Below are 13,717 nucleotides of genomic sequence, written 5' to 3' on the forward strand. Positions count from 1 at the left end.
CTCAATCACCAAACAAGACAAGCTCTGTTAAAGAATCCAGTTATTTGTTCATTCTGATGATGCCCTAAACTTCAAAAAATGCCTGTTACTTGCCCCTTTATCCCACAGTTACAAAATAAGGGCAAAACAACAGTAGGGTATTTATTTAGACTCAAACTCTAATACATCCCAAGATATTTGGTTTAATCTTTCTCACTTCCATTCTTCTGTTCCTTAAAATCAAACCCAAAAATCAACATATTTACACTGATAAAGCAAAAAGCAAAAAAAAAAAAAGATGACATTTACTGAAATATGGATTGTAGAAATTATAATGGGTAGAAAGTTATAACAAAAAAGACCCAGCAAGCCACATTATATAACTGAAATTCTTCAGTGCTTTGGTATTTTTAAATTATTAGGTTCCTAGCAGTTAATGCAAAGCTATCCAGCAGCAAGAGTCAGCACCAAGAAGAACAGAATAAAAAGAACTCAAGTCTGTAAGTTAATTGAAGTAGAAATATGTTATGGCAAGAAAAGAGTAGGAAAAAAAAAAATTTTTTTTGCACTAATCAGCTTGAGCTCAAGCTGAGCTTGAGCAGACAATTTGCAGACTATTTTCTCTGAGTTCAGGTTTAGTAAAGCGAGGCAATAAATTAAACTTAAGAATGTATGCACTGTTTGTGTAGAAAATCATAAAATATTCTCAAGTCATGTCAGGTATTTATGATGTGATGCCTATCAGAAATACTCATGTCAACTCAGCCCTAAAAGTCAAACAAATTTCCAGAGTTAAATAGTGAACTATGTAAGATCAGATCACAAAACTATTGCTTGAAATGAACCTGACATCTGGGGAGAACTGCTATGGTATTTTCAATGACATTACACAAATACTAATAAGACTGATAAGACTGTCCTCATAGCAATTAAATTTTTTTTAAAAATGCAGACGCTAAGGTTTTGGTTTTTGAAAAGTATGACCAATTAGAACTTCAGGAAGGTACATTAGTGGGAAAAAAAATGCTGTTGGCAACTTTATAATTGGATTGACCCCATGCTCCATTATGACAACACACTCTTATAATTACAGTAATGTCTAAATGAGTACTAAATATTAAGGCTGTAATGAGTCATGTTGTTTTACACATGTTTTTAGCAGAGCACAATGCTAACAGCATCTGATGGCTCGGCTCTTGTTTCCTTTCCAAGAAAAGCAACCCAAAACTCCTCACAGCAACCTGTTCCTGCTTTCCTGTATGGGTCAGGAAATCAGGCCTCTGTTTCCTCTCCACATGTTGCAACAGGAAGAGCACTGCAGAGCTACTTCCTAAAGGAACTCTTCTTGCCCACCCCTTCCTTGACAGGCCTGAAAGAATTATGTGTATTATGTGCAATGGGGGAAGGAGAGCCAGATTGCATGTCAGTGCAGGTCACAGTTACAATGCAGCAGATCTCACAAAGGTGTAAGGTCTGATAAGAAGCGAGTCTTCTCTACTTGCTGTGTCAAATCACCAACAGTTTATCTAAAGGTCTGTGCCCTTGAAGCACAAAAATATATTGTTTTTAAGCATAACTGGAAATACCTTTCTATCAAGAAAAGTTGCCTGGCTATGTGACTTTACATGGTGCATGCAGTTATTTTTCCAGTCCCAGAGATAATTAGCACAAGGGCGCTTTGCCAAGCTAAAGCTGAGAGAATATCCTTCACAGCCTTTCTGGGCATTTGTGTCCTTTTCCAATTTTTATGCTGCTGTCACTGGACTCTGGCATTTCTTACCTGATTCATTTGCTTTCTCTGGTAATCATATGCAATGAAGATATGCATGGCCAACATTTAAACAGGCTGCAGATCAATTAGTGGTCTTAAGTTTATCTGATTTTTATCAAAGAAGACAGAGCTTTGGGTCGATTGTCAGAGCCTGTGTCAAGTTGACCTTTTCAGAGACGTCTACATTGCCAGTCCCTTGGGCAACTTGTTGTCCCCTGTTAGTCTCTGAATGGCAGAAGTCTGTTCTGCTCAAGCACAAAGTATACACAGATGTCTATATTACATTCTTATAGGTTTGACAGCAACTGCATGTTGTATCTATAAACTGTCCTTTAGCAGTGACACTTCCTCAATGATGATAAGCTAATTTATGCAACTAAATCTCCTTTGTGCAGAAATGAAAGCTAATTGAGTCATTACAAAGTAATTCAGGAAGGAATACCTTGTATAAATTGGCTTACTTTATAAATCCTTCTCAAGTGGTTTTCATGCATCCTAAGTGGTACTTAAGTTTTGCTGCCATCACATACCCGGTATAAAAAGACAGCTTTACAGAGCTATAAAAACATTATTTTAAAACAGCAAATGGAAGAGAAAAGAAAATAAAGGTAAAAAGAAAGTGTATACACAAAATAAAGAGGAAAGGTTTTAATTACCTGAAACAGTGGTAACTTCCTCCTGGTTCTCATTGCTTGACCTTTCAGCTTTTGAAGAAAGACGTTCTTCTGCAAAACACATAACTGCAAATGAAATTCTGAAGGGCCACCTCAGCTGACAGGAATTACAGCCCACATCAGCCTGAAAAACACACTCTGTATTTCCAGACTGTAAGCCTTGTTTACTATTTTGCACTTATACAGAAGTTGGGACATTGTTATTTCTGTGGTTTCCGCCATCCATCCAAACACTCCAAGAGCTTTCTGTTAAAATCTCAATTGTGAACATCTGTTTCCCTTTTCACTCTGGTCTGAATGCAGTCATATAGAGCTGCAGTTCTGCTGATTTTCAATCATTCAGAGGCAATCAGAATGAGGGTCCTCTTCTGCTGCATACATCTCTTGCCAGAAAAGGATAAAGAAAAGGAAACCAAGGTGTGAAAAAGTCTTCCCAGCCCAAGCGATAACTCAGTTGTAGAGAGCAGTATGCAACAAAGGCAGATGAAATCTTACCTTCCACACTGTCCTACAGACACAGTAGCTCAACACCTGCATGATGGGAACACAGCCACTACAGATACCATGCCCTTCACTACTCCTGCCCATTGTGCCTGACCATGTTTTAAGCAAGCCAGACTCTATCAAATGACTTAGGGCAAGTTTAGGAGACAAGAAAAGAGAAAACCTGGCAGTGATCAGCTCTAAAGCATGTTTTTTGGCTAGCAGGCTTGGAACAGTCTGAAATCCCCACAGGCAACTTTGAAAGATGTGCTCCATCCTCCCTGTCTGGCACAGACATTGAACTCTCTCAAGTCCAGACCCTCACTTGAGTAAATCCACACTCTACTCAGTACAGGGACATCAGATCTGCTCCTTGTATTTCCCAGTCAACAATTCTGCTGATGATGTAAAAAAGGGGAACAAACTTTTAGCCGAATCCTGTCTTTAGGTTCATAAGGAAGTAGAAACAAATTTATCTTGGCATTTACAATATATCAAAACTGACAAGGCTGCTGTACTGAATGAGGAAATAGTATATTGATAAACCCACTTCTCAAACATGAATTGGACATTTAATACATTTAAATTCTCTGACTTTGCTACTCATCACATCATATACAGATAGTCAAGCTTCTTTTTAAGATATACATTTCAGCAACTAGTTTTGATATTTTACTAATGACAGACAACAAATGAATTACTCACAGTGTTTAAAATGTTCCTCATTGTGAAACTCTTATGTAATTGCTCATTCACTTTGACAAAGAGTGAATTTTATATCGAAAGTTCAAAGGAGTTTTTAACCTTGTAAAATTTTAATCTATCCACAAGACTGCTCCTGCAAACATTAAAGCAGATGTTTGAAGCACAAGAGTAGACCTGTTGGAATGAGTATGCATAATTGCTGCTAACCTCTATACACAGTCCTACAAATATTACAATTACAACATAAGATTCACTCTACAAAGAGCTTTGAAATTCTGCCCTACTAAGCCAATAAGATTTTTTGTTCTTGAATCTTGACTAGTTAAAAATCTGGTAGAGATTAATATAAGCTATTTTTTAAGCCAAGGTGGAGTGGAAAAAGAACAAGAAAAAAAAATCCTAGCAATAGATCAGGAGAAATCTGAAGCTGTAGTACACACAAAACACTCTAAACTATGTATTGCATTCAGATGTTCAAATGTATTCCCCTACTTGGCATTAACATTTGTCACACATTTCCAAGTCTGCTCATCTGTTTATTTTAAGAACTCACAATTGGAGCATAAATGGCAAAAGTTCATCCCTATGTGCTCTCCAGAGCACTAGGAGGCACTGTCATTCTGTGGGTTCCCTACCATGGTTACACCCCTCACAGGGAGTAGTACCCCAGTATCAGTCACATTTTATAGAATTTCTCCCTTTTCCCAGAAAAAAACACCTTCATCCAACACACACGCTATCATATTATTCTTTCATTAAACAGATGTTAATATTCCCTGTTACTGAATGTTTGAACCTAAAGCACTTGCTGTGTTGAATGTCCTATGGATTTTAACTCTATCACTTGTCATGGTCATCAGACCAGTTTAAACTGAGGACTGACTCCTGTAGAGATACCGGTATCTCAACTAAAGTAATGCAGCAGCAGAGGTTTGAAGAGACGTTTTTGTAAGGGACTGCTGAATACATGTAAGGTACTGCTGAATACATGTAAACTGCATTGTGATTTCACAGAAAATATTTAGAATATATGTATTCTTCTGAAATATTTATTTCCTAGAAACAAGAGTTGATGAGATCCACATCTGAACATATGAAAATTTCCGAATCAAAGCTCTTTGAATTCCAAAAGGTGTCCAAGTCAAGCAAAAAACTCACCATATCTGCATACTGATTTGGAGCTCAACCATCCCCACTCATCCCACCTTGCTTTACATTACAGAGTTGTCACAGAGAGCACAAAGTTTCAGGTACAGTTAGACTGGAAAGGGGACTCCAGAAGCATGGTGGACATGGTCCAGCTGCTAATGGGCATTCAGTCCATGGTATCAGGCTGAAGCATCTGCATAGGAAGCCTCATCTGAAACACACACAACAAATATCGGGTCCTTGGCACAAACCTCTGCTTTATGAATCTGTTGCAAATGGTTCACACTGTTTGCTAATGCAATTATGTTCAGAGTGGAGCAGTTGTAGTAGGCTTGGCTTAGGGTAGTAAAAGAGAACCTGTGGTTCTTAACTCATGTTTTCTGATATTACGGCCTGAAGCAGTAACTGCGTGCAGGCGGTGTCCTTTAAACACAGCAACCTCGATTACCTCAGGAATTACAGCTGCAGTCTGATGCAACATGCATAACTTTGTGTTGCAACATGGCACAGAGTCAAAAGATTAAAAATCAAATTTAAAAATACAGTAGAAATACTTCTGGTTTTTTTAAGATACTGTGCATAAGGAGTCATGCATACCTTCAAATTAATCTGTTCCAGTTTTTCATCTGTATATCTTCTTCACACCATCACTATCACTGCAGAGAGAAAATACTCTTTTCCACCTTCTCACTATGTCAAAATGAGACTAATCTACACTAACCAAACCAATGAACCCTTCCAGAGCTGTAGATCCTAAGAACTCCTGAGATACAGATTATGTTCCATACTATGCTGATACTTAGAGACCTTAATGGCAAACATCCTACAAAATTCTTGTGACAATGCAACAGTGAACTAAATATATTTGTTAAAGGTTTTCTTCAGTTAGTACATCGAAGTTGTTAAAAATAATTTACTTATTTAATTTGCAGTTTGAAGAAAAACCAGAAAAATAATCACCTAATTACATATGATTCTACCATCTATAAAATTTTAAAAGTGAACAATGAACCCTACATTTGCTGAGGTTTTTTTTTTATATAAATCCACATAAGGAAGGAAGGAAAAAAGACTGAACTACTTAAGTATAAAATGGATAAGTTTGGCCTGAACAGTGCATTCCTCCAATGGAATGTGGTATCTCCATGATAAACATGCATAAATTTAGCAGTTTCCTCTACTAACATGTTACCTAACCATCTTTTTACATTAGATTCTAATGTAATGCTGTTATTATTTGGAATTCTATTGCCTTATAGTTTCTGACACATTCTCATTGCACAACACTAGTTTACACCTTGAATAATCCCAGTTTGTGAGTTAATGTATTCTATTCAATGCTTTGATTACAGTAAACAAAACCAGCTCAGCTATGCAGCAAAATCTACCAAACCACACAGATGGTTATAAGCTTTTCATTGTGTGGTTTCCATAGCAATCATATTGCAAATCTGGAAGCTTCTTGCAAATAAGCAGCTTGTATTTACATGCCTCTCGGCTGCAGCACGGAACACAACAACAAGTGAAGTTATTATTCCTATCACATATTGTTAGCAACACGACTGGAAGATGTTTTGATCAGTTCAGATAAAAAGTACTGCAGAGAACTAATTTTTCATCTATTTCATAATGATACAAGCAATCAGACACTTGTAATGCACATTCATGTCTCTTCATTTGAAATTTCACTGTAGTGTCAGAAGGTTATAAGCATACAAACAAGTCTTGTAAGATAGACACCCCACAAAAAATTTATTATTCAATAAACAATTTAAAAAACTACATAGTGTCTTTACTATTGTACTTGGCAGGGAGAACAGATGCATGCAAAAAACCCCAGGTGTGTACACAAACTCTGCTGACACTGAGTATCACAGGTCTACACTGTTCTGCCCAAGAGGAAGTAAAAGAAATAATGGCATGTTAACACCAAGACACTCCATGTTGCTTTTTTGCTGCCAAATAAGACTCCACACAAATGCAAACAAGAAATCTCAAACCCAAATAAATGCTTACCATGGGAAAGAGTCAAAATCTTTTCTCTCCAGAATTTACAGTTTTATGAATTGACCCACCCCCCATAACAGATGGATTATTACCCTAATAAGAAACATAAATCAACCCAGCTACATTTTTTTTAATTAGCAAGAATTGACTTTTTAAAAACAAGAGTATTTGTTCAGAGAAACATTTAATATTTCCAGAAAAGCAGCAATAAATCCACCAAATTTAAGAAGAAGATTGTTTATATAGTTTGGCCAAACTGACATCTTCTGCTAGCATTTGTGGTGAGGTCTGGTGACCATCTGGGTCAAAGGAATAAGTATTAATGCCCTGTTTTATGCAGGGCCAGCAAATTGCCCTACCTGAGGTCAGCGCTCCCCAGCCTTGGGGATGGGGTTCTCTGCAGCATTCTCACCTGTACAGGCCTGTACACTTCACCCAAAGTTTTAGAGTGTTTTAGCCTAAGAGCTTCATAGAAAATCTAGTAGGCTTATTTGCCTTGGTTTGTGTATTTATAATGGCAGGGATTTTCATCTCTAGTATCTTTCAGACTCCAGATCCACCCATTATAAATGAGAGATATCTATCCGTACAAAGAGACCTTCAAATGCAATTAGCAAACTCCAACTTTGATAATCCTCCAGTATTCCCAAAGATCTGTCCCTTTCCCCCAGCTCCTCTGGAACATGGCAGTTTACTGGAAGATTTACACAAAGCTCCTTGACATTTCACCTCACCATTAGCAGCCTAGTGTACTCTGTAAATAACAAAGCGGTTTGGAAAAGGCTGCTGAAGGTGCTATTGTCTAGCCATAGTGTGAGTTCTTGGGGGCAGCAGAGACGGGGAGACAGACTCTTGTTTTATTAAAGCTCCACCTGACTGTACAACGGTGCATGGTTTGAGAAGGAAAATGCCTCCAGGACAGTGAGAGAAGTGGGAAACAAGTTGGCTGCTAGAGAAGAGATAATAAATGTGAGAATTTCTTACCATGACAGAAAAGAGGACATTTTATTGCTACTTCTATGGGTCAGCTAGTTGCCACCCAACAGCTCAAACAAAAAAAGTTATATTCCTATTTGGCAAACTTGAGTGTAAAAAAAAGCAATTCCACAACACAAGCAGAATGATAGAAACAGGTCACCCAAACACAGGCTAAACACTGGGATTGCAGACAAGATGACATCAACATGTGTCAGCAGAAGCAGAAGTTGCATCTGACTAAATGGTCATCATTGTGTTCAGAAATATGATGGGAAACAGGCAGTACAGAATTGTATTCCAAAAGAATACAAAAAGAGATCTCTGGGTTATGAACAATATAAAAATACATCTTAAAGAAAAATAATTTGCATACTGAGATGCTTCAGTTTTAGTTGACAACAACTCATGCCGATTCCTAACCCAAATTTCTCCCAACACATGCGATCCAAGTCTGACTCCAAGATGGAGGCAAAAGGTTTCACTCAAATATACCACCATCTAAACAGGATGGGACCTCCAACTAACACTTCTGCACAAGTTATAACCAGCTCTTTGAAAACAACCATTATCTGATGTAAGGTTAAATATACACACCACTCTTCCCAACCAGTAGACAGTAAAAGAAGTCTGCTATTAATATTAACAACGTCCTGACTTCTCAATGGCCTTGAATAAGTAGCACTGGCTTTACAAAGTGAAAAGGCTAGAATAACAAAATAACTTTGGGAGAGGTGGGATCTGTGGAAATTGCTCAGTCTAACACCCTGCTCTAACTCAGAAAGTTAGATCAGGTTTCTAGGAAACAACATTTGGCCTCTTTTGGTACTGCACACTAAACTGTTCAGCAGTTTAAAAGGGCCTGTGCATTTTAATAGCTCACGTATGACACAGCTGAAGCTAATGACTTTCTAGAACAGGATTAGCTCAAATTACTCAGTTTTGTCCAGATCTTGCCAAGTCTCCAGATGTGAGGCTTCCTGTACTCCTTGAGAAATCCTGCACTTTTTTTCCCCTCAGTTGCACTCCTTTTATCTTTAAAAGGTGCTACTGTGCACCACTGTTACTCCCAGTTGTCCAAGCAATAACTAAACCATCCAGCTCAGCTACAAGTGAAGTACTGCCTCCTGTTGAGAAGATCTTGAGAAAGTTACCTCATCATCCTCACAGAAAAGGTTAGTAGATTTTGTTGTAAATTAACTCAGGATCACTATTGAAGGAGAAGTCACATGGGAGTAGTGGAATGTCACTTAGACATTTTCAGGAGAAAAAAACTCTCTCAAAACAACCTTTCTGTGGCACCACCCAGTGAATCTTAGCACATGTAGTGGTCTGGCTTTACCAAAACCAAAAAGCAGACACAACATCCCTTCCCTAAGAAAAGTATTTTGGAGTTACAGCATTTGTTAAACTAAAGAGTAAAGTAAACAAAAAAATTCCCAGTCCCACTAAGGACAACTAGCAAACACACTTTATGGCTGTGATTCTCTAGTGTTGAACAGAGAAACATTTGAATCATATAACTGTTGCTATGAAGAATAATAACAGAGAGAAGTAACAGAAAGAAATGAGTGCATTTGGAGAACTGTTTGAGAGAAAAAAAATATCTCTTTCTAAATACATCTGTGAAAAAGACACCACATTTTTCCTATATTACCACACACATAGGAATTCACATGAACTACAGTAGCACAATGGATTTTTAAAAAATCACATTTTTAAAAGCTGAAACATATTTTTTGGCCTCTCACTATTTTACTGGAAAAAACAAGAAACAAGTGATCAAAGAGCACATCTCTGGAGGAAAAACAGCTACTCTCACACACATAAAAAAAAAAAAATTACAAAAGACATTTTTGGCAAGGTCATCAATAGTTGCTGCTAAGTGGATCTTCACACTTTACTCTGAGCCTTTTACCAATTTTCATGAAATCTAGGAGAATGCTTTGCTTTACTTCCCTTTTCTACTTGCTGAGACCTAAATATATGTTAGCACCTTTCCTCTTTCTTTTTTTTTCCTTCCCCCAGTACCAAATATTCCAGTAACTTTGCTTCCCTGCCTTTGCCCCATTCTGTAGTCACAGCCAATATCCTCTTCAGATCCCACAGTTTTGTACATTTACTAAACACAGAAGTTGTTGGTATGAAAGTGGCTGTTTCTAGGGCTTCACAAGGCCCTTCAGATTTTAAGAAAAAACTGTCAAAATGGGAGGAAAAATATTCTCAGTCACCCGAATGACCAAACAGAATATATCACAGGGACAACTGAATAATCCACAGAGGTGCAGGCAATTCCCAGTTCCAGTTATGAATATATTAAGATTTCATGAACTCAGCTTCCTGCTTGGAGCTCTCCTTGCAAATAAGCAATCTTCAGTCATGTTTTGAGTGACAGCTCAATTCAATTTGGTTGGCCACTTCCTTGCACTAGTCTTCCAAACAGCAAATAATCTAAAATCTTGATTAAAACCATATCAAATCAAACCAAACCAAACCAAACTAAACCGAATCTTCTAAATTTTTTTACATACTCTACATTCCTTTTTTTCTTTTTTTTGGGTGAGGGGTAACATAGATGCAAAAGAATTAAGAGTTTTTCAATTCAAAGTTAAAGTAGGAAAAAACTGCTAGTCTGACAGAACTAGGAGAAAGAGAACAACGTCAAATCTCAGTTACACCAATAGCAAGCTTTGGAGGAGAGGAGATATAAAAAAAGGCAGAAAAAGCAGGAGTATCTACCAGGGAAGACCACTTAGAATGCCTAAATTTGTGTCATTAACATTTATTTGACAAAATTATCTAATTATTAATAATAAAATTCAATATAACTATGCCAAAGTGCAATGTGCACTGCATAGAAATAAGAGATGGGTTTTGCACTGACCTTTTTATTTCCTCATGAAGAAAGACCTGATAACAGTAATTCTTCTCAAGAGAAAAGATAAAGGTCATCACAAGCAAGTTCATCGTGGATACGCACACAATGACTATAATGAAGAATATAAGAAATTATAGAGATCCACTTCCAGAAACTCATTCATTGATTTCCCATTTTCATATTCACAGACACTTTGTATTTACAAATAAAGTCACTGATACGGGATTTTTTTGTCAGAAATCAAGTATTTGTCTAATCCTATATGCTGAGTCAACTGGTCAGAATACATTAAACTCAGAAATCAAAAACTTGTTTGATGGGCCATCAAAAAAGGTGAAAATTTCATAAGTGATTACAAAATACAGCTCAGTAGAAATTCCTTAATTCTTACTAGGTACTTTTTTAAATCTTACCGTTATTTTTTTGATCAAGATATTAGGTAACAACTTCCACACCTAAACAGAAGCATCTCTGAAGATAAAGTTTCATGCTAAATTTCAACAAAAGCACAATTTTGGCTCTACTTCCAAAATTGTTCCTAAAGCCTCAATTTTGGCCTCCCAAATTGAGGGCATAGGCTTCCTACATAAATCCATACTTAAACATTTAAAGAAAGAATAAAGTATTTTATAACTCTACTCTTAACAGGTCTCAACAATGTAGAGGAAAATCTTTTGAATTTTAGTGTTTCTACATGCTCATCTAATTATTTGTCTGATGAACAAAAAATGCATCCTTCTCTGTTTCCCATCACCCTAGCAAAAAAAAAATAGTTGCAATTATTGGACCGAATGCAAATTAGTTTCTCAAAGGGACAGAACAAACAATAATTTTTAAGTTTATTCCATGGTTCTACTGTAGGTTCACAGGAATCTGTGCTAGAGATTGCTGGCCTAAATATGTATGTGGCATGTACATAAGAATATTCATCTAAACATAATAAAGATTTATATGAATTCACTGTAACTAAAATGAATTTGTTTGTTCTCTCAACCTGTAATAGCTCTTAGGTATGTAAATAATTTAAGTGTTCAACATGACATTTTATAAACCTTATAATTAAAATGTTTTGCTAAAATAAATGTGGTGGCTATTAAAATCTACATAGAAAGTATAAATAGTTCCCAATGTAAATACATTTAGCAATCAAATATTCAATTAACTAATCTATACTGTATAACTCTGTACTACAGTGTTATTTGACAACCATGTACAGCAGTTATATTTCTCAAGCTCAAATTTATATGATAGAAAAAGTCTGTAAATGTCAAGTAAAGTTTCTCATAATCATTGATCAGCAGCAAGTCTTAAATTTAAAAGCCATTTCTGAAAACTACATATTCTTAATTATGACAAATGGGACTTGACATAAAATTTACATACATACAATTCATAAAGCATCTTGCTTAAACCACATAATATCCTATAATAATCTGCAAGGTTAATGTATTCAAATTTATAGTATGATTCCTGAACTTACTCAAAAAAGGGACAAAAGGCAAGGCATAGCTCATGTCAGGGAAATGAAACACAATACAGTTGTTGGCATGTTTCCACAAGCTAAGTCTGGCTCCCAGATGCTTCTCTTGTAACTCCTTTAAAAATGTTATACCAGGACATTTTTGCATTCCCTGTGTTGATCACTAACTGCACACTGACCAAAAAAAATTCAGCAGTTTTCACCCTTTGGGTATTTTCATTGAAAATAACAAACCCTCACTACTGCTCTTTTCCACTGTTTATGGGCCAGGCCATTAAATGAAATTATGTCAACTACACTAAATCCTTTCTCCAACTAAAATGATGAAATGAAGTGAAAATGTTATTGCTGTGATTCACTAGTATCAGGTTAATGAGAAATATGCAGAAAATTACACTTGCAATGCACACTGTTTACAAGTACCGCATTAGGGATAACAGTCCCATATTAATCTCTACAAATGCTATCCCATTCTTCATTTCTCATACATTAGGTCCATACTGGGAGCCACCACTCCAGATGTCAGATCTTACTGGCCCTACACACCACAAGCCACAATGCACCTCAGAGAAGATGCAGGACACTGGGACATGGCAATAATTCATATGCAGGAGATGACAACTGCTCCCCAGGCAGCTCCCCAGGTCAGGGTGGGATTGGCATGCAGATGTATCTCAAAAGAACCCATGGTTCCTGGAGCTCCACACTACTAGAATTCACTCCAAGATGGTGCTTTTGGACTGCCAGAAACACAACACAGTCCCAGGTGCACTGTAAGAGCACTACTTGTATGTCTGAGATAGGCAGTTTATCCAGGTTTACATAGTTCTATGACCTGTATGGAAGTGATAACAAAATCATACCTGTCTTGAACTTTTGTTAACTGAATTATCTGAAACTGCTGTTCAACATCTACTGGTGGAAATGTGTCACTTCTTATCAGAGAATCATACAATCATTTTGATTAGGAATAACCTCTAAGATATCTCATTCTAACACCCATGCCATGGGCAGGGACAGCTTCCACCGGATCAGGTTCCTCAAAGCTGCACACAACCCACCCTAACACACTTCCAGCAATGTGGGCCATCTACAACTTCTCTGGACAACCTGCTCCAGTGCCTCACCATCCTCACAGCAAAGTATTTCTTCCCAATATTTCTTCTTCATTTTTAAGGAAGTAAAATTTGAGAGGTGTATGCAAACAAGATAAATTCAGTTAGTATATTTTAGGACAATGGAAGCACGACCCTCATGCTAGGATCCACAGGCTTTCCGGTAGATAATGCTTTCTTTTGAAAACGCAATTCCTCCCTTTGATCCCCAGTTCTATGTTAAGATTCAAGGACAGAATAATTGTTACAGACTGCTAAGACAGAACACTTCCACAACCCAAAGATGGAAGTATTGGAATATCTTCTTTAAGGATACTGTAAATTCCAGAGATCCTAAACTAGTTTTCATTAAAACACAGTTTTTAGGTGGAGGAAAAGTTAAGACTTCAAAAAAAGGACTGAAACAAAACATCCGCTGTGACAACCATCCCTTTTCTGGACAAGAAGACTGTCTTCCTACCTTGCCATTTAACACAAATCTCACTGACTTGCCAAAAAACT

General features: G+C 37.0%; 1 protein-coding gene across 2 annotated transcripts in view; it reads right to left on the reverse strand.

Moving 5' to 3' along the window:
• Positions 1–13,717, reverse strand: part of SKAP2 (src kinase associated phosphoprotein 2) — a 120,336-nt gene that overhangs the window by 16,849 nt on the left and 89,770 nt on the right. For both annotated transcript variants that reach the window (XM_058040588.1, XM_058040582.1), the window contains exon 10: positions 2,407–2,475. In XM_058040588.1, coding sequence (XP_057896571.1) covers positions 2,407–2,475 — 69 coding nt within the window. The remainder of the gene's footprint in view (positions 1–2,406; positions 2,476–13,717) is intronic.

This window comes from Melospiza georgiana, chromosome 1 (genome assembly GCF_028018845.1).
Source record: "Melospiza georgiana isolate bMelGeo1 chromosome 1, bMelGeo1.pri, whole genome shotgun sequence".
Classification (NCBI taxonomy): domain Eukaryota; kingdom Metazoa; phylum Chordata; class Aves; order Passeriformes; family Passerellidae; genus Melospiza; species Melospiza georgiana.